Genomic DNA, 21262 nt, shown 5'->3' on the forward strand with positions numbered 1-21262 from the left:
GTAAGTCATTTTGTGTCTTTTTTTTTGGTCATTTTGTTTCTTTTTTTAGTCATTTTGTGTCTTTTGGTGTCTTTTTGTGTCTTTTTTTGCTCATTTTGTGTCTTTTTTTGTAATTTTGTGTCTTTTTTTGCTCATTTTGTGTCTTTTTTTTAGTCCTTTATTCCAACATAAAATGTGATTTTGAACCTTTTTTTTTACTTTCAAAACACTATCATGCTCAATAAAGAATTTTAAATGTTGCAAATGTGCATTCATTTCAGAGTACACCAAGACATTAAACTGCATCATTTTCAATTAAATTCTGTTAAAGCTGGTGTGTTGTAAAACTTTTGACCAGTAGTGTGTGTGTATATATATATATATATATATATATATATATATATTTTATTGTTGTTATATAACTGGATATAGTAAATTAACATAGGGAGAAGGGGTGGAATTTAATAAGCTTTGGCTTCTTCCCACTCCTTTTGAACACAAATAAGTGTTGAGTCTTGTTGTTGTTTCATTTTGTGTTGTTGTCTTGTATTTATTGTTGTTTGTTTGTTTTTAAATGTTCATCTTCTATTTTGTGTTCAAATAAATTCTCAATCAAATCAATCAATCCGTGGACACGAGCGCGGTTACTTCCGAACACAGTCTACTTTTCCCATCAAGCATCAATTACTTCAGTGTAAATAGTTATTTGACAGCCAATGAGAGTGCTGACACTGGAAATGAGACCTAATTGAATTAGCTAAACTTTCTCAATGACACTTCAGATTATTTGCTCCCCTCTTCACAGCCTACTGGATTGGCAGCGGAGCAGCATGAAGAGTCAATTTCAAGACAGGATTTGAGAAATATCAGAGTAAACTTCCTGACTAAAGTTTCTTCAGATTATAGGGTACAAAACTACCCTGAAGTGCTATATATTTACTCAATGTCAAGCACCCACGCATCAAGCAAAATACTTCTGTGAGAGGTTTACCAGAGATAAATTTGTAAAAAGCAAGCCCAACTCTCTCATTCTCGCCGCATCAGATGCAGCGTTCTTCTTTAGCGCTCTCGTAAAACCATTCTGCTTGAGTAAAGCCTTAAACCAGTCAAGAAGAGTGGAAAACTTCTTCAGCAGGAACATGAGACAAATCCCCCCACAGCCTAATAGTTTGGCCTAAAGCTGAACAGGATTAAGATGACTCATTTTTGCTGTAATTATGTAACATGTCCATTAACAAGGAAGAGTACGGACCATCTAAGGTCAGTTTGGGCTGAAGTGCTGCTCCACACAGTGCTGCTTGAGAACAGGAATATTACTTTGCTGTTGTTTTTAATTATTCTTCTCACCATTGCGCCAAATAAGGTAAATTAAAAACATAACTCTTTTTTCCCTGAGCACTGCTTTAATTAACGCTATTTAACATTTCAAAAAAACACCTATTAATAGATGCATCATGTTATGCGTGTGAACAGTAGATGTGTGAAACATTTCTTTTATCATTAAGATTTAATTACATCTCCTTCAGAAAACTGTGCTTCACATCGTCAACATTATGAAAAGAAAGGAGACGGGCAAATGAGACCACTGACGATACATGCCGAGTCTGGACTACTTCAAAGTGTATGTGGTTAAAGTGTAACAGATTTTTTATTTATTTATTTTTTATTTGCTGAAATGTTACACCCAGTAAATAACCTGTTTCTCAACATCATTTTGGGGAAAAAAAGATAAAGTAAAGAGGTAACAACTTGGGTAATGAGATAGCCCTGGTCGACCCTGCTTGGTTTTTCTTGGCTGTGTGAAAGAAACAAGGCTAATGAGAAACTTCACAGCCCAAACTGTTCCTCTACTAACTGCAGCTTCTGAAGCACAGTCCTGTAGTCTCCGACTTCAAAAAGAATCAATTATTGTTGCAATCTGAGAGATAAAATTCAGTCCCATTAATGTTCACGGAGGTAGCAAATTGTCTTAAGGTTTGATCTGTCAGACTGTGTAAAAATGTATATACAGACTGGAACTGCAGTGATTTATACCTCATTAGGTAATCTGTAGAGCAATTATGGACATGGTGTCATAAGGACACCTTTGTTCCTACACCTGCCCTCTAGATGTCCTCAGTAAGCCTCTTGCAGGTGCAGGTCCCCTGATTGCTACTGTGATCAACACCTGCCTGCACACAGCTAATTGCATCAGTTAATTAGTGTTTCAGTATGTACATATGAAAGAAACTTGATCATTCTCACACTAATCTCACACTCTGTGTAGCCTATACCACTGAATTTGAATCATTTAATCAAAGAAAAACTCAAAGAAAAAAAACAGTTACTAAATGTTTTCCCTACAGATTTTCCCTACGGTCTGATTTTAGAAAAAAAAGAGCAAACAAACAAAATAAAAACATAAAACCAAAGGAATGGTGAGAGTATCAGACAGTGCAAGCTATAGCCAACATAATATAAAGAGTAGGAACAGCTAGCAAGACTTAGTTCAAAGGTACCAGAACGTATTGAAACTAATTCACTCAAACAATACCCACATTCCATCCTTTCTATATGTTTTTTTGCATGTCCTTCAAGCAATCCCATTAGATGTTAAGGATTTTAGTTAAATCCCTCGTGAAAATGTGCCCCTTCCATCCAGAGTTTGGATGTGTAAAACCATGAAAAACAAACAAACAAACAAAAAAACAGTATGCATACAATTCCAGTTTTAGCATTAGATATCTTGTCACAAAGGATTGGCAATCATTGCATTCTGTTCATGTTTTTGTTGTGAATACATCCCATTACAGCAGATTATAGTGACGTTAACTACCTTTTTTTTGTTTGTTTTAAGTAAGAGACCCGTTGTATTGTAATGCATATGAAAGTGTATCTCTGAGTTTTTGTATGTTTCCCTCTTTTGATTTTAATCAGCTCAGCGAGTGACGTTTACTCAATGATGAACAAACAGTTTGGCATTGGCTCAAATGCCACCTGCAATTATAAATCAAGCTACACCAGCATGGCAAATATTTGATTCTTCATCTCCCACTGGGATTTTTAATCCTGTCTGAATGGGGCCTGAGTCTGCTTTGGGTCCAACTGCTGTCCAGAAATGTCACACATGGCAGACTAGCACAGGTTGAAGAATGATGGCCACTGCAATTATTATAATTCACAGGAGCAAAAAGAGCTTAGCTGTTCAGCGTAATGCTAAAATGGTTCATATATTAAGCTAAAAAGCCAACTTGTATTTTTTGGCCTTAAACAGTGATTTAAGTTGGTTAAACTTGGAAATATAAATTACTGACATTTAGGGCAATAATGTAAGTTAGCACAACAAAGGAAGCCAGTTGTCTGCTCAAAAACAAGTTTGTGAGTTGTTGTTACTTATATCTTTAAGTTGGGGTTCACAAGGGACAATAGTTCTGCTAACTCTTATTTCTTTGTTGTGAAATGCGGGAAAGCGGTGAAATTCGGTCATTAGCGAAAGCTAGCGGCTATCTGATGCTAGCGGCTAATTGATGCTAGCGGCTAACTGATGCTAGCGGCTAACTGATGCTAGCGGCTAACTGATGCTTGCAGCGCTGCTTGTTACAGCTACAAGAGTAGCCATTAGCGTATCAATGCTAATTCAAAATTGTGGTCGCAACATTAGCTAACATTTCATAGCAGCGTTACAATCGTGCCAATTCAGCACATTGCAGAAGTTAGCAGAAGTAAGGATTAAAAGTTATTACAATGTAAAATTATAAATTAGTACAACTTACAGTTGAGTTGACAGAAATCTGAATTCAGAGTTCAGCAGACTCAAAAACAAAACTTAAAATATTTATTTTAACTGTCCAATTTAAAATTTTATCGAAGTTTGTTGCCTTGAAATTTTGAGTTCAACCAACTTTTATTTTTTCTGCAGTGTGGCTACTTTGTGCCCCTTTGTGTCTTGTGGCTGACCAGACTGCTATGTCAAATATAAACATGAGGATGCCTGTTTATGTGTGATATTTTTGTTGTTGAAGAATTCATTTAAAGCCTCACAAATATACACAAACAATCATGCATAAGTGTGGGCTGGTCACTGTGTGTTCCTGACTCTCACAGCGATCGTGTTAATGTCAAATGCATTTGACCTCAGCATCCCAGGGGGCAGACACACCGAGACACACGCACAAACACACTTGCACAGTTATGCAGAGACAGACAGTTGTGGAGAGAGGAAAGTAAACTGATCTCTTTTTTTTCCCCATTTCATTCTGTGCACGTTCTCCCACCATATTTCCACATTTCTAACTGTCTCTCTTTCTCAGTGTCCTCAACCTGTCTGCAGGTCACAGTTATGACACATCAAAGTCACTGTTACTGGCAAAATGTCAGAGGATGAAATGACAACAAACATAGAGGCCATGGAATAAATACAGAAATGTATGCTAAAGCTGAGAGGAGCAGAGCAACGAGGATAAAGTTAGAATGATGCAGATATGCAACTTGAAGATCAGTGAAGGATGCTGAGAGGAAGTCACAAACACAGAGCCCTGCGTGTCTATAGATAGATGAATGTCACAAAAATCTTTGGAGGAGGCTTTTAAGTTATCAATATAGCTTAAAATACAAATGCAAAAATCAAAATGGTCGGTGTGTCAGAAAAAAAACACATAAACAGACAACAAACTATGAAACCTCTGAACCTAATCTAACCTGAGTGAGTCATATAGAAATATATTCTTTTATAACTGCTGTTCAGTGACAATATGCCATAGAAACGCAAGGCTTTCATCAGTGGGATGTATTTCTGTTGGAATGCTAAGATTCAGACACTGTAGAAAAATAATATAAAAATGTTTCCGTCTCTCAGTGCTGGATAATCTGATGCATTGAGGATGAATCCCAAGGACTTTGGTGATCTTGTTACTTTCCCTCTTGCGCCAGCATATTGTTGGTTTTGGAATAGTTGACTCAAATATTGGATGGCTCCGCTCAGGATGAATTGTTATAACTTGGTGATAGTGTATGCTTATTTTCAGGTTGTATTTGGGTTTCTACTAGAATATGTTTCAGTGCTTTAACACTTTATCAGGCAAATAACTATATTTGGTAACTTCAGGTAATATTTCGAGAAAAAAGTAGCAAATTTACTAGATTAAAGTGGCAAATCTACAAGAAAAAAAGTCGGAGATTTAAGAGATTTAAAGTGGCGAATCTACGTGAAAAAAGTTGCCGATTTACGAGAAAAAAGTGGGAAAAAGCCACTTTTTTCTCCCAGATTCACCACTTTAATCGTTAATAGGACTCATTGAAATACTTGCAAATTCCAAATTTCAACCGTAGAGAATATTGGAGGATATTACATACGGCCAGAATGTGTAAAAAAAACCATATGAAAATAATATTTTGAGAAAAAAGTTTATGAGATTAAAGTGGCAAATCTACGAGAAAAAAATGCGCAGATTAATGAGATTTAAAGCGGTGAATCTGTGAGAAAAAGGTTGATTTTTTCCCACTTGTTTCTTGTAAATCTACGACTTTTTTCGCGCAGATTTGCCACTTCAAATCTCTTAAATCTGTGACTTTTTTTCTTGTAGGTTTGCCATTTTAATCTAGTAAATTTGCAACTTTTTTCTCGAAATATTACCTGAAATTACCAAATATAGTTCTTTGCCTGATAAAGGGTTAAAGTAAAAAAAACAAAAAAACCCCAACCACATTATTTTTCTCATACTGACTGAATATGCCTGTATTCACCCTCTGTCTGAAATACTCCTGTTTCTTGCAGTCTACCTACTGAAAAATCCAAGTCAATGCTGATTGGTCAGTGAAAGGGTCTATTTTGATCTTTTCAATAACCTAACCATGTAGCTTTTTTTGCCCAAACCTAATTAAAAAACAACCTTACAGAAGTCCTGACGCCTTATTTAAAAGGACAATTTCTAAATACAGGCTCTGTGATTTCTTCTGTGGATTGAGCAGCTCAATATTTTCACAGTATTTGTATCGCACCTAGAGCTGCTTTATAGTAAAAAAAAAAAAAAAAAAAAGCCAAGGAGTCTCCCTTATTACAATATAGGACCTTTAACTTTTCACGAGTTCTAGCCAAATTATAAGTTGCCCTGTACCTAATTTAACAAAGACATTCCCATTACCCTCAGCTGTACTGTACAGCTGTGTTTGTGATAATTACAATAAAATAATTTTGGCATGGTGCACATTATATCTCTTTAACATCAATCATTGTGAGCATGTACACTGTAATAAATTATTCTGTAGTCATTTAATTTTACTTAATATATTTGATAAAATGTATTAAATATAAATGTGTCCTTGATTTTGAGGCAGTTGTTTAAGTAACTTTAATATAAAAATGTTTGAGATAGAATCTACTTATTTTGATCACATTAAATATAATCTTTATGTGTATGTAATTCTAAATCAAGAGAATTTTGAATGAATCCAACACAATAGAATTAATCTGTTTTTAATTGACAGAAACTTCCTGTAAAGTTGTTATTAACTCAACTTGTAACGTAGTTAGATTTAATTAATAATATTGCCTGCAATCTGTTGCCTCAATTTTATTGAGGAGCTATTGTTTATCTTTTTTTTTACAGTGTAAGCATGCTGACATTTAGCGTAAAACACCAATATACCAAAGAAAAATATGACAGAGCCCTGGGCATGACTGTTGACTCTTGTTAAAATGTACAAACCAAAATAAAAACATAAATTCAAGATACAGACAGACCTCAGCCAATCACATAAAACTTGGATATACACAAAAGTATATCAAAAGTGTCAAAAGTTTTAGAACACCCCAATTTTTCCAGTTTTTTATTGAAATTCAAGCAGTTCAAGTCAAGTGAACAGCTTGAAAGGGTACAAAGGTAAGTGGTGAACTGCCAGAGGTAAATAAAAAAAGGTAAGCTTAACCAAAACTGAAAGATAATGTACATTTCAGAATTATACAAGTAGGCCTTTTTCAGGGAACAAGAAATGGGTTAACAACTTAACTCTATGGAGTCTTGGGCTATTTTGTCCATTTTTGAATTATTTTCATGTCTTTGTAAGTCATTTTGTGTCTTTTTTTGGTAATTTTGTGTCTTTTTAGTCATTTTCTGTCTTTTTTTGGTAATTTTGTGTCTTTTTTTTGTCCTTTAGTCCAACATAAAATGTGATTTTGAATCTTTTTTTTTACTTTCAAAACACTATCATGCTCAATCAGGAATTTTAAATGTTGCAAATGTGCATTAATTTCAGAGTACACTGAGACATTAAACTGCATAATTTTCAATTAAATTCTGGAAAAGTTGGTGTGTTCTAAAACTTTTGACCAGTAGTGTATTTACAACAAGCTTGTGTGTTGTGTTGTGTCTTTAGAGTTCAAAAGAGCATGTTTGTTGATCTTTTTGAGAAGCCCAGAGAATATAAAAAACTGGCCTATTCATCAAGTATTGAAGCAGCATGCCAATACTAAGAAGCAAAATATGCATTTGTCTTCTCAAACATTTTTAAAACATATGCAGTCATGTGACCTGAGGGGCAATCTCAGACCACCACTTGTCAAAGCTTTATGTGCTCAGGTTCAGACTCCTCTACAATCCCACGTTATGTAGCATTTCATACTGACATGGTGACTACATTTTACAGCACATAAAGCAGCATCAATAATTTGAACATTAAAGTCACGATCTGGTGACTTTTATTTCCCTGGGTCATTATTATCCCCATGTGTTTACTTAACACTATTTTTACATGATATATAACTCCAAGGGTGCAGAAAGAGAGCAATCTAAATTGAGAACAAATTAGGCCTGAAAGCCAATAAATGCAATGATGAGTTTCCATCTTGTAAAAGGAAGTGCAGCACACGCTATGGGGCTCCCTCTGGCAGCAAGAGGAATATCTTTTTATTGTAGCACATAGTAAAACTAATAGCCTTCCTGTTATGATGATGGTAATATTTGAGGGAAGACTTTTTTTGGTAACATAGTTAAAGTTAATGAGCTGCCCCACTCTGTGACTTTTCAGCTGACTGGGATGAATGGTTTGACCTGGGCCAGTAAACTGCTGATTGCCCGGGCAATATCTGTTTACACAACACAGACAGATAAAGCAGCCTAACAGGCAAATAAAACATTGGGGATGGAGAGATGGAGGAGATGTGAATCAGATTAGAGCAGGGATTCCCAAAGTGTGGTGCGTGGACCCCTGGGGGTGCGTGAGCTGCTGCTAGGGGGTGCGCGAGATGAAAAATGTAATGGCGGTCTGATAATGACACAATTACATTTTTTTCCCCCCTCACAATAAAGACGTGTTATTAATTAATTAATAAATACAGGCTATTCAATTTTGTGTCATTTATTGTTCATTTTTGCATCTATTTTGGTCATTTTTGCATCTATTTTGGTCATTTTTGCATCTATTTTTTGGTTGTTTGGTAATTTTTACATGTAGTTTTGGTCAATTTGTGTCTATTTTGATAATATTGTGTCATCTTTGGTCATTTTTGCATCTATTTTTGGTTGTTTTTGATCTTATAATGAAGCGTAGAAGAAGTTATCTTCTTGTTCTTGTATCGTTTTTCCAGCCTGTGTTATGACGACGGGGTTGTGTTCACTCCACGCTCATTTAAATTTGCTGCAATTTTTGTTCAACGCAGCTCAAAATATTATAACATTTTCCCAACTGATCTGCTTTCTGCCTCTGATCCTGAGCCTGTCATCGTCCTCCTCCTTTAATATGGCTATAAAAAATCTTATTGCATTTTGTTTTGTGTGGGCGATTGGGGTGCATCAACCCAGTTGGGACATAGAAGGGGGTGCACGGCTGAAAAATTTTGGGAACCGCTGGATTAGAGGGATAAAAATATCTGAAAGCTCACTGACATATGAACTGGCCTTTGATGAAAGAAAACTTTAAGTGCATTCCAAAGAGGCCATACTTCATTATGTTGCTCCGCTGAGTAAAACTGAATGAATACCAGCAAACTCATTACTGACAATACTGAGCTACAGCAGGCGACATTCAATTGCACAACACAAACAAGCTCTCTCCCATTATTTCTATCCTCTCGTTCTCCTTTTCTACTCAAGACAAGCAGTTTCAAGTAGTCTCACTTCGACTCTGGCCCTTATATATGTATTTTTACCCAAAGTTCCGTACCTGATGCTCTGTGTCTGTAGGAAATCTGGATCTGTCCCATTGAGTGAGGCCACAAAGCTGCCCACAGGAATGTTTTCCATCCTGGTGACTGTCAGGGGGTCAGGGAAGAAGACGGGGCCCTCGTTGATGTCCAGGACTGTGACATGGACAGTAGCGGTGGAGCCGGGACCGTAGCTAGCGTCGGGCACCAGGGGGTCCTCGTTTTCCACTTTGATGAGCAGCTTGTGCAATGCTGTGGCCTCGTAGTCCAGAGGCTGAGGGGAGAAAATGATTGCAAATAGGTGATTATGTTGCCAACTGCAGCATATGAATTCATTGGGCAGTTCTTTTATATTTTACATGACTTTACCTTGACAACAGACAGCATTCCCTCATTATTGTCTGGGTTGGTTTGTATCTCAAAGCTCAGCGTGGGATCTCCGCTGATTATAGAGTAGATGGCTCTCCATGCCCCCGTGTCAGGGTCGTCCCTGTCATCTACCGTCAGGTTGACCACCACACCCGTCGAACCCTCATCCACTTGCGCCTCAAACTGTAAGAGGAGACAGACAAATCACCATTAGTGAGCAAGAAGAACTGAGGATACCGACATGTATACACTGTAACAGAAGAAATCACAGTGGACAGACAGAGAGAAAGGTACAGAAGGAAAACTTGTGTTAGCAGTGGATTTAGGTACACAGACTCACTCACACACACTGTTGGTGTGTTCAGCTAATGTCTGTGCTAAACATTGGATGTTAATGGCTAAAAAGTGCAGGTCGCAGTTCAAATTAAAAAGACAGTTTGCAGAATCAAACCATTAAATTATAGCCATTTGGATTAAATATTTTTTTCTTTTTCAAAGTTCAAGAATGTTCTCTATGATTTAACATGACAGAAAATACAAATGTTCAGTATCTCTCTGGTTTCTGATGACTGTTTAATTTATTTTAAATGATTTTGAAAATACAAATATTCATCAGTTCAGTGGGAAAAGTTGTACAAACGCCTTTAGTCTGATTGCACATTTAACCCTTTATTGGGCGAAGAACCGTATTTGGTAACTTCAGTGGGGGGAGGTAATATTTCGAGGAAAAAGTTGCAAAATTACTCAATAAAAGTGGCAAATCTACAAGAAAAAAAGTCACAGATTTAAGAGATTTTAAGTGGCAAATCTGCACGAAAAAAGTCACAGATTTACGAGAAAAAAGTGGGAAAAAAGCAACTTTTTTTCTCGCAGATTCACCACTTTAAATCTCATAAACCTGCATTTTTTTTCTCATAGATTTCCCTCTATCTCATGTTTCTCGTAGTTTCATTTAAAAAATATATTTTTTTTTATCCCCCCTGATGAAATTGAGCTATGTTTTAGGATTGGGTCACTTTTTTCTTCAACGTGTTGAATATGATACACATTCCTTGCAGCAGGTTTTTGCTTTTTCTGTTGGTGGTAGCTATGTACAAAAAAGTGGAGAAATGCATCATCAAAGATGAAGGGGCACACAGAAAATGCATTTTGTGAGAAACGCTGAATGTAAACATGGCTAATTTTAGAGAAATGGGCAACTTTAAGTCCTTTCTGCTCATTTAGTCTCAGTCTTTACAATGTTGTATAGAACAACATAATTATCCTCATCATTAAAGTAACTGCATCTTAGGGAGATAGTGGAGAGTAAAGCCTCCTTCTTTTAACTATTTTAATGTTTAATTATTCTAAAATTTAATTTAATGTTGTGTATTATTTTTCATTAAATTTCTAGTCAGTGATACATTTGTAAATAGCCAAAGCTCTTTAATGAAGCTACACTACAGTGAAAAGAGGGGAGAAACTTAAATACAGAAGAAATTAAGAAATATGTTAAGAAATGTTATAGCACTACGTCCAAAATTCTGCAGTCAGATCCAAGAAAAATAATTTGCTTGAAGATTAATTCACACACTGCAAAAAAGCCAACTTGTAATTTTTGGCCTAAAACAGTGATTTAAGTTGGTAAAATGTCAGTTAGTACAACAAAGGAAGCCAGTTGTCTGCTCAAAAACAAGTTGGTGAGTTGTTGTTACTTATATCTTTAAGTTGGGGTTCACAACAAGGGACAATAGTTCTGCAAACTCTTGTTTCTTTGTTGTGAAATGCAGGAAAGCGGTGAAATTCATTAGCGAAAGCTAGCGGCTAACTGATGCTAGTGGCTAACTGATGCTAGCGGCTAACTGATGCTAGCGGCGCTGCTTGTTACAGCTACAAGATTAGCCATTAGCGTATCAATGCTAACTCAAAATTGTGGTCACAACATTAGCTGACATTTCATAGCGGCGTTACAATCGTGCCAATTCAGCACATTGCAGACGTTAGCAGAAGTAAGGATTAAAAGTTATTAAAATGTAAAATTATAAGTTAGTACAACTTACAGTTGAGTTGACAAAAATCTGAATTCAGAGTTGAGGAACCTCAAAAACAAAACTTAAAATATTTAGTTTAATTGTCCAACTTAAAATTTTACCGAAGTTTGTTGCCTTGAAATTTTGAGTTCACCCAACTTTCCTTTTTTTGCAGTGCAGGAGTAATAAATAAATAAACAAACACACAAATGCATGGACAAACAGCAGACATAACATTGTGGATTCTCCACAGTGCATCTCATTTATCTTTCAGTGTCAATAAATCTGCACCTCCCTGCTCATTGTTGGCAGCAGGCCTCAATCAGATTCCTATCAATGTATTCTGCCAGCCATGCTCTCACTACAGAGCACATCCTGAACAGGGCTACGCTAGCAGAAGCTTCAGGCACGCAGAAGCAACTCTGAGTGTGTGTGTGTGTGTGTGTGTCAGGACCATTATGGTGTCAGAGCTTACAGTGTAATCTTTCAGACACAGAACACTCTGTTTAAGGATAGTGCTGGTCCAGCCTAGATTACTGCGTCTCCTGTCAGCCCACGGTATTGTTGTTTCACAGATTACCCTCTTACCGCCTTACACTGCCTGGCTCCATGCATTTATCTGAAGAGACACAAACATTGATTTCTTCTCTTTCCTTTCTTTTTCTTCCCTTTTTTTTTTATTCATCCAAAGCTTGTTTAAAAAAAACACATTGAACCATTCACAGTCATTTAGGGCACAGAGGATAGAAACACAATGTTCTTTAAAGAAGGAGGTTATGTTTGTGCCCACATGTGCATTGTTGGCCCTTTTGTCCTGCAAGCCTGCGGCAGTCTTGTACAAAAGCATCATGAGAAAATTAGGAAGCTATTTGAAACATAAGAAGGCCCGGTGCTCATTCGTAAACAAGTGGGATGTACTGGAATTTAAATTCAAACAGCATTTTCCTTAGCTTTAGCAAAGAACCCTGCAGCTGTGAGAGACATTTTACAAACATTACCTACATGTACTCAAAGACACAAGCACTGTGATCAGAGACAATTGCACGTTATTGGCATTGCCATGCTATTCATCCTCCTCTGGACTTCAAACTGAAGATAAGACTCAGGCCCCGTTTACACGAGGACGCTCGCGGGTAAAAACGACAAAATATTTTATCGGAAGTGCCTTTCGTTTAGACGGTGACGGCGTTTTGGGGGCTTAAAGACGCAAAAATCTGAAACCACCCTCCAAAGTGGAAAAGTTAAATCCTCTCCTCCGTAGCGTGTCGTCTACACTGACAAGACACAAAACTCTGATCTGATCTGCTCACGTCACGTATGTGTTTACGTCACATACATGCTCCAGTACAGGAAATAAACAAACGTGGGATTATTTCCATGGTGGGACCTTCAAGCTGCTCTGGCAGCTCTAATAAACTTACAGGAGTCTTTCCACCAAATGTACAGGATATGTACAGATAGTATTAGTGAACAGAGAAGGATCTGGAATTACCTCCATCACATTCTGGATGCAGCAATTGGTCGGAGGAGAGCCAGACGGCTGTGAACGAGACCTGGGAGATCTAGTTATGGTGGAGAACTTTGTGGAAGGAGTAGCTGATGAAAATACGTGGTGTGAAAACTTCTGCATGCCCAAAGATGCTCTTATGGCTTTAAGTGATGCCGCCTGGCTGCATACAATCGCATTTCACACACTTTTTCGTCACCGTATGCAGCAGATTTCCTCCCGAAAATGCTCGTCTAAACGAGGAATAAAAAGTGAAGACGCGATGCCACTTTTGGGTCTTCTGTTCAGACCGTCCTCGTGTAAACGGAGCCTCAAAGGCAATGTTTGCAGGCTCTCTCTCCTTCCCTCATAAACACACATACGAATACAGTACGGACACACAGACAACAGCCGGTCAGATTGGGTTTAATCATGTGGGGCAGTCATGCGGTTGGAGGAAACGCTGTATTCTGTGTGATGTGGCCACTGGGCTCCTGCCCTGCTGCTGATAAGGCCTCAATTCCACCTGGAGCACAAAGCAACCAGTCACCTGAAAGACTAGAAGGGAATGAGCAACTATGAGGCAGAGTTTCGAGTCCGAAATGACTTAAACACATTAAGAGAGAGAGAGGGAAAAGATGACGAAAGAGGAGAGAAGAGGAAAAAAAAAAGGTTGGCCTACAAGTATGCTTTTATCCATGTGTGTGTGTGTGTGAGAGTGTGTGTTTGTGTTGGCTGTTTTCTATCTGAGACTCCCAGGCCCAGACAGAGAGCCAATTACAGTAGTGGCTGGCTTCGCTCTCAGAAAAAGATGACCACATGACCACATGACCAGGGCAATGCAGGCCAAGAGTCAAATTAAGTCTCTCACACACACACATGCACAAGCATTCAAGCATGCACATTAAAATAAACACTTGCCCATACGATAGATAACCATACGAGATAGATAGATAGATGGATAGATGGATAGATAGATAGATGGATAGATAGATAGATAGATAGATAGATAGATGGATAGATAGATAGATAGATAGATAGATAGATAGATAGATAGATAGATAGATAGATAGTCGAGAGAGGCCATAAATCACAGACCCTTCATACTTCAGCCATCTAAGATTTCAAGGAGTAAAAAATACAGCATGGCATTGATTTTCTGTTTCCCATCCGCCTGACTTTTTCAATAATCTGTCCCATAAATCTTCAAGGTAATGTCAAGCTGACAAAAAATAATTGCGTGGTAGTCATTTGAGGCACAACAACTAAAGAAGAAAAGATAAATAAATGGATAATGTCAAGTTTCAGTTGACAGTTTCAGCGCTGTGTTATTTGATTGTTCTATTAATACCTATGATTGTGATGATGGCTTTTGTTTGCTTGTAATTACGATCTGTCACATGTCATATGCGTAGAGTGACCTCACTCCATTTTTAATGTGAACCTGCCAACCCACTAATTGCCCTCTCCTTAAAAAGAAATGCATCATAAAGGCTTTTTATGGCTTTAAGTATTCCAAGGTCTTCATTTTTTAGTCTTTTTACTAAAGATTTCAAATTCAATATATTTTCCCATGGTTCTAGGCATCCATTGGTTTGGATTAATATCAAAAATCTCTAAGCGCTTGAAACATCATAGTGACTGTTAATTAATTAATTAATTTTATTTGATAGGGACAATGCAGTTAGCATAGATACAGGACATGCATCTGATGTGCTGCATACAGAGATATAGCTTCAGCTAATTTTCAACTCCTGTCCCTAGTTGGGCTTTTACAACTACATACAAAATCACAATACTATAAAAATCCAATATACAATTACACCATCTACAAAATAGAATAAAATTACAAACAATTACAATATACATTTACCCTGAGAAAAATAAAAAATAAAATAAACCCTGTATAAATATAGCTTAGAGTTTAAAATCATCATAAATCTATACAACAATAAGGAGAAAAGAAAGAAATAAGAGAGAAAAAGAAAGAAAAAGAAAAAAAAAGTCTGCATTCATTTCTGTCAAAGTTGTATGAATCTGCACTTAAACTGCATTACCCCACAACAAAGATTTACAAGTGCTGGTCACCTGCTGATTAAAAAAACAAAAAACAATCTGAGCCAGATTGGGATTGCCTCCACACAGCTCTCACTACAGTTTGACTGACATCCAGAGCCTCAAGCAGATGTGGAGTCAACTGAGCAACATGATCTCACAGAAATCCGTGAAATAGCCACGGATTTCGCTTAACTCAAAATCCGTGGAATAGCCACAGAATCGCTCAAATTTTCGTGAAACTGACACGGATTTCGCTACAATGCAAGTTAATGACAGTCATATCCCGTGGCTATTCCAGCATACAAAGTGATTATGTACATTCACTGAGTGAATATTTAGAAAATAAAACATATATTTCTCGCTAGAAATGTGATCAAAATCCATTTTTATGCAGAAACTAAGTCAAAATATTGATTTTTCACTAAAAATGAGAGAACTGTCCGCCATGTTTTTTGTTCTGACCGCTGGGACCTTGAAAGTCACGTGACTTGGAACAAACCAATAGGAACAAATATCCATGGAATAGCCACGGGATATGACTGTCATTAACTTGCATTGTAGCGAAATCCGTGTCAGTTTCACGGAAATTTGAGCGATTCCGTGGCTATTCCACGGATTTTGAGTTAAGCGAAATCCATGGCTATTTCACGGATTTCTGTGAGACCAGGTTGCAACTGAGCCGTAATGGTGGTGACAAGCACTGCTGGTCATGAGCTAATAACAGCAATAGTGCTCTTAATGCACTGCAAAAAAAGAAAAGTTGGGTGAACTCAAAATTTCAAGGCAACAAACTTCGATAAAATTTTAAGTTGGACAATTAAACTAAATATTTTAAGTTTTGTTTTTGAGTTTGCTCAACTCTGATTTCTTACCGTTTACAACCTTATTCCAGCAGTGACAAAGGATGCACTCACATGCACTAACATGCACCCATAGACTGGCTATCAGAAAAAACACGGAAACTCACACAGAGGGAGTGTGACTTCATTTTCTGCTCAGGTTGCCCTATGTCTACTTTATTGTAACACAGCAAGTCTTTGTTTACTGTGATATTAGTGTTTGAGTTGTGCATTTCTTTCTAACCCTAACCCTAAGTATACAATTGACCTTTGCAATCTGCCTCATACACAGAATACAATTTAAATAATATCCTTCATATTAAAACATTATCTGTCTGGTCAAATAGTTGTAGTTGTAGCTTGTATATGACACTGCCATCTGAGAGGAGAAGAGGTGTGATGAGGAGGTAAGGAGGTGCTAATTGCAAAGGAGGTTTGTTGATTGCTGATTGCGTGAACAGATCCTAATGAGGACAGTACGTTTCCACTGCTACAAGATGAGTTTTAATGAGAAACAAATAAACAAACCCAACAATGAAACTGGCCACTGTAGTAGTTTGTTTAACAGTGCAGTAATTGCCAAGTATTTACTAGGAATTTGAACAGTGATTATCTTATCAATTATTGTACTAATAATAGCACCATGCAGTAACACAATATAGACAAAACAATTGCCTCAGATTGAGTAATTATCTGTCATTACAGGAAAATAACATTACCTGAAGTTAGTGCAATTAAACATGTCAGTCAAGATACTACAGTGGTGGTGCTGATTCCACCTGTTATTGAAGCCCAGTGGCTGTAGGTTTAGCAAGTCTGAGACATTTTGAGCCAAGCTAATGGCATGACTGCACTGCAAAAAAGCCAACTTGTATTTTTTGGCTTAAAACAGTGATTTAATTTGGTAAAACTTGGAAATAAAATTTCCAAAAATAAATTACTAACATTTACCAATAATGTGAGTTAGCACAACAAAGGAAGCCAGTTGTCTGCTCAAAAACAAGTTTGTGAGTTGTTGTAACTTATATCTTTAAGTTGGGGTTCAAAACAAGGGACAATAGTTCTGATAACTCTTATTTCTTTGTTGTGAAATTCGGTCATTAGCGAAAGCTAGCGGCTAACTGATGCTAGCGGCTAACTGATGCTAGCGGCTAATTGACGCTAGCGGCTAACTGATGCTAGCGGCTAACTGATGCTAGCAGCTCTGCTTGTTACAGCTACAAGAGTAGCCATTAGCGTATCAATGCTAACTCAAAATTGTGGTCACAACATTAGCTGACATTTCATAGCGGCCTTACAATCGTGCCAGAGAAATTCAGAGTTGAGCAAACTCAAAAACAAAACTTAAAATATTTAGTTCATTTGTCCAACTTAAAATTTTATTGAAGTTTGTTGCCTTGAAATTTTGAGTTCACCCAACTTTTCTTTTTTTGCAGTGTGTCTGAATGTCTGAATCGCAATGTCACTCTGAACATTTGGTCAAGACTGAAATAATATGGCAACTATTTGATGGATGGACATAAAATTTGGTACAGATATTCATGCTGGCCAGAGGATAAATTATAATGTTTCTAATTCTAATGGCTTTTTCTCTTTCACCCCAATTTGATCTTTAAGTGAAATGTGTTGACAACTAACAAAAAAATATAGTTTCTCTGAGCCATGTTTTAGGTTTTAGGTTTAGGTTTTATTTTATTTGCACAGTTAGAATTACATAAAAATGACAAAGATAACATATAATGTAAAGTGCAGGGAGAGGCAGAAAACCCAGATGGGCTTATTTAAAGTCTCCACCTAAAATTTCATAGTTATTAGAAAGTAATAAACTGATAATAGAAAAAACATATGTATAACATCAACATGTTATAATGACAATAACAAAAACAATTAAAAACAAAAATGAACATGTTAAAAAAGTGTATTTGTGTGTGAATTAGAATTAAAACAGCAGTTAAATGAGCTTTTAGACATCTTTTGTACGCATTTTATAATGAACAGGGCCAACAAGGAACTATTTACTGCTCTAAAAAACTAAAAACTAAAATCTCATCTACATTCCAATATTGCTTGCAACAAGATTTTGGAAACTTTTTAGAAACATCGCCAGACATTTATCAGATAAAGTCACCCAATCACTTTATCACTCACTCTGGAATGCTGAGTGGATGTTGTGTGACACCGCTTAACCTAAAAGCGTATTTCTTCAAATTCAAATTTGTGTAAGAGGGATCGAAAACCTACTGTAAGGTAGTAAACATCTGAAAACCAAAGCAAAACAGCTGGTTGATTTTTGCAAACATAACACCATGAAACCTTCATCTCATCACTGTCAACAACATTCAACGTACTTCTTCTCCAACAGATGGGGGAACGAAGCCTGGAATTCTGGCAAAAGGCCCGAGAAAGAGATGTGAAGCCTTGGAAGAGTATAAACATCTGTCAGCTTTACCGAGTAACTCTAAATGCTCTCTGCCTCATTAACACTACTATGGAAATTGCCTCCTATTTCTTATACAGGCTTTTAATTTGTCTTTCATTGCCAGCTGGCATTGTTTGCTTGTTACAAACCACTGACCAAGACCTTTTTTCTTATAGTCTGACTGTTGTGTGCAGAGCCATGGCCAATTCAAGGGTAAGGGAAGAAAAAGGAAATAAGACAGAGGGACAGAAACAAATATCTGTCAATGAAACAAATGAGTCTGGTTTAGGGCTGGATGAGAGAGTTCAGTTAGCTTGGTTAGCAAAATACTTGACTCCTTCAAGTGTCTTTTAGTATAACATACTTAACAAGACATTTTGAGGTGACAAAGATGTTACGATTACCTTTTTAAGAACCTGGTCTCACAGGAATCCGTGAAATAGCCACGGATTTGCTTAACTCAAAATCCGTGGAATAGCCACGGAATCACTCAAATTTCCGTGAAACTGACGCGGATTTTGATACGATGCAAGTTAATGACGGTCATATCCCGTATTGGTTTGTTCCAAGTCACGTGACTTTCAAGGTCCCAGCGGTCAGAATAAAAAACATGGCGGACAGTTCTCTCATTTTTAGTGAAAAAAATCAATATTTTGACTTCGTTTCTGCATAAAAATGGATTTTGATCACATTTTTAGCGAGAAATATATGTTTTATTTTCTAAATATTCACTCAGTGAATGTACATAATCACTTTGTATGTTGGAATAGCCACGGGATATGACTGTCATTAACTTGCATTGTAGCGAAATCCGTGTCAGTTTCACGGAAATTTGAGTGATTCCGTGGTTATTCCACGGATTTTGAGTTAAGCGAATCCGTGGCTATTTCACGGATTCCTGTGAGACCAGGTTGCTTTTTAACTAAAAACACACTGTGGAAGGGTCAAAGTTCTAAGATGAAAACAGACAGTGCTGTCAATCACTCAATCTCAACCTAAAGCTTGCCCTGCTTAATGGTCTGTTCTACTCTAAATATGACCATAATTTACAAATAAACATTATGTTTTTTGAAAATGAACTTAGGAGGATTGTTTCTCTTTGACTTTCACACAAATGGACTTATGTTTGCAACCAGTGGAGTCGCCCCCTGCTGGCCATTTGATATAATGCAAGTTTAAAGAATTTCCATGTTGGCTTTATGGTTTAACCCTTAATAGGGCACTAATTGAAACACTTGCAAATTCCAAATGTCAACCCTAGAGAATATTGGAGGATATTACATACTGCCAGAATGTGTAAAAAAAAACATACTGACCCGGGGGAGGGGGGTAATATTTAGAGAAGATTTTTTACGAGTTTAAAGTGGCAAATCTACGAGAAAAAAATGCGCAGATTTATGAGATTTAAAGTGGTGAATCTGCGAGAAAAACAGCCTTTTTCTCGTAAATCTGTGACTTTTTTTCTTCTAGATTTGCCACTTTAATCTAGTAAATTGGCAATTTTTTTCTTGAAATACTTTTATTTTTTATTTTGGATATCCGCTGAAGTTGTTTTAAGTCTCGTCTCAAGACCCATTTTTATTCCTTGGCTTTTTAACACTGCGTGAGTTTTGTGGTCCTCTGTGTCTTTTATTTCTTTTATTTATTTTACTACTTTTAACTGCGTCTTTTATTTTAATTTACTATGTTTATCTGTTTGATTGTATTGTTTTATTTATGGCATCGTTTTAGATTTGTACACTTGTTGTTTATTGCTGATTGGTATATGGAATTGTTTGTTTTATTGTTGATTTTGTGTACAGCACTTTGGAGACGTTTGTGTTGTTTAAATGTGCTATACAAATAAAGGGGGATTGGATTGGATTGAAGTTACCAAATACGGTTCTTCGCCCGATAAAGGGTTAAGCCCAAAGGTTGCCATTTGGAGTCAAAAGTGGTTGTCTAATACTGGCTGCTATAAAGCATCACATTTATCAATCTGACTTTTCCATCTACATGGGTGGTCATGCACATAACACATGCAGGTAATTACAGTCAGGTAAACACACATATGCTGACTATATAGTTACAAACCAAACACACATACACACACAAGCAGAGACAAATGGAGATAAAGTTATTTTATTCCGGGTTGTCTGTCAGACAGTGTTATGAATACAGATGGCAGTTAGGGCAGCACTGACAGGCAGTGAGACAGACAGTTGAGCAGCTGTTCGTTTGTCCTAATGCAAAGTACTTTGTGAAACATCCTCGCTGCCCCAAAGATATTTCTCTGAACGGGAACGAGCATCTCAGTGGTCCATCACATTAAACCTCCTGAGACAAATCTATTTGCATCAGAGTAGCATTCGCCTCATTGCCACATCACAGCAGGGGGGCACTGGAGTTGGTGTTCATTACTTTCCCACCATATCCTTTATATCATTTGTATCCCTTTTTCTCAATGTCTTGTTTGTACGGAGCCGCAAAGTGACATGAGAAAAAAACAAAAACAATGAAAATCTTGAATTTGAAACGTGAGATCTCAACTTTAAAACTCAAGATCTCTCTACATAGGAGATAAACTTTGAGGCTTAAGTTGGCTGTTCTGAGGGAAGTGCCTGATGCAGGATACAAAGGGAATGAGAGTTCAGCAAAATGCATCTTAAACAAAAAATTTACCTTATAAGTTAACTACAAATGTCTGTAAAACATAATGGGAGTGTGCATAGGTGCATTAATAAGTTGTGTAGATATAAGGTCTGATAGAATAATATTGTGAAGAGACTGTGTGTTCATTCCACATGGCTACTTTATTTTCACGTTGGATTGTTCCACATGGCTACTTTATATTCACGTTGGATTGTTCCACATGGCTACTTAATATTCACGTTGGATTGTTCCACATGGCTACTTAATATTCACGTTGGATTGCTCCACATGGCTACTTTATATTCACGTTGGATTGCTCCACATGGCTACTTTATATTCACGTTGGATTGTTCCACA

The 21262-nt window shown here is 37.0% G+C and overlaps 1 protein-coding gene across 1 annotated transcript in view; it reads right to left on the reverse strand.

The window, feature by feature from the left end:
- The window catches only part of cdh13 (cadherin 13, H-cadherin (heart)), a 509931-nt gene that overhangs the window by 79860 nt on the left and 408809 nt on the right, over positions 1-21262 (reverse strand). The window contains exons 10-11 of the mRNA XM_059334282.1: positions 9464-9646; positions 9115-9368 (exon numbers count right to left, since the gene is read on the reverse strand). Of these exons, the coding sequence (XP_059190265.1) occupies positions 9115-9368; positions 9464-9646 (437 nt within the window). The remainder of the gene's footprint in view (positions 1-9114; positions 9369-9463; positions 9647-21262) is intronic.

The sequence above is a fragment of the Centropristis striata genome, chromosome 6 (genome assembly GCF_030273125.1).
Source record: "Centropristis striata isolate RG_2023a ecotype Rhode Island chromosome 6, C.striata_1.0, whole genome shotgun sequence".
Taxonomy (NCBI): domain Eukaryota; kingdom Metazoa; phylum Chordata; class Actinopteri; order Perciformes; family Serranidae; genus Centropristis; species Centropristis striata.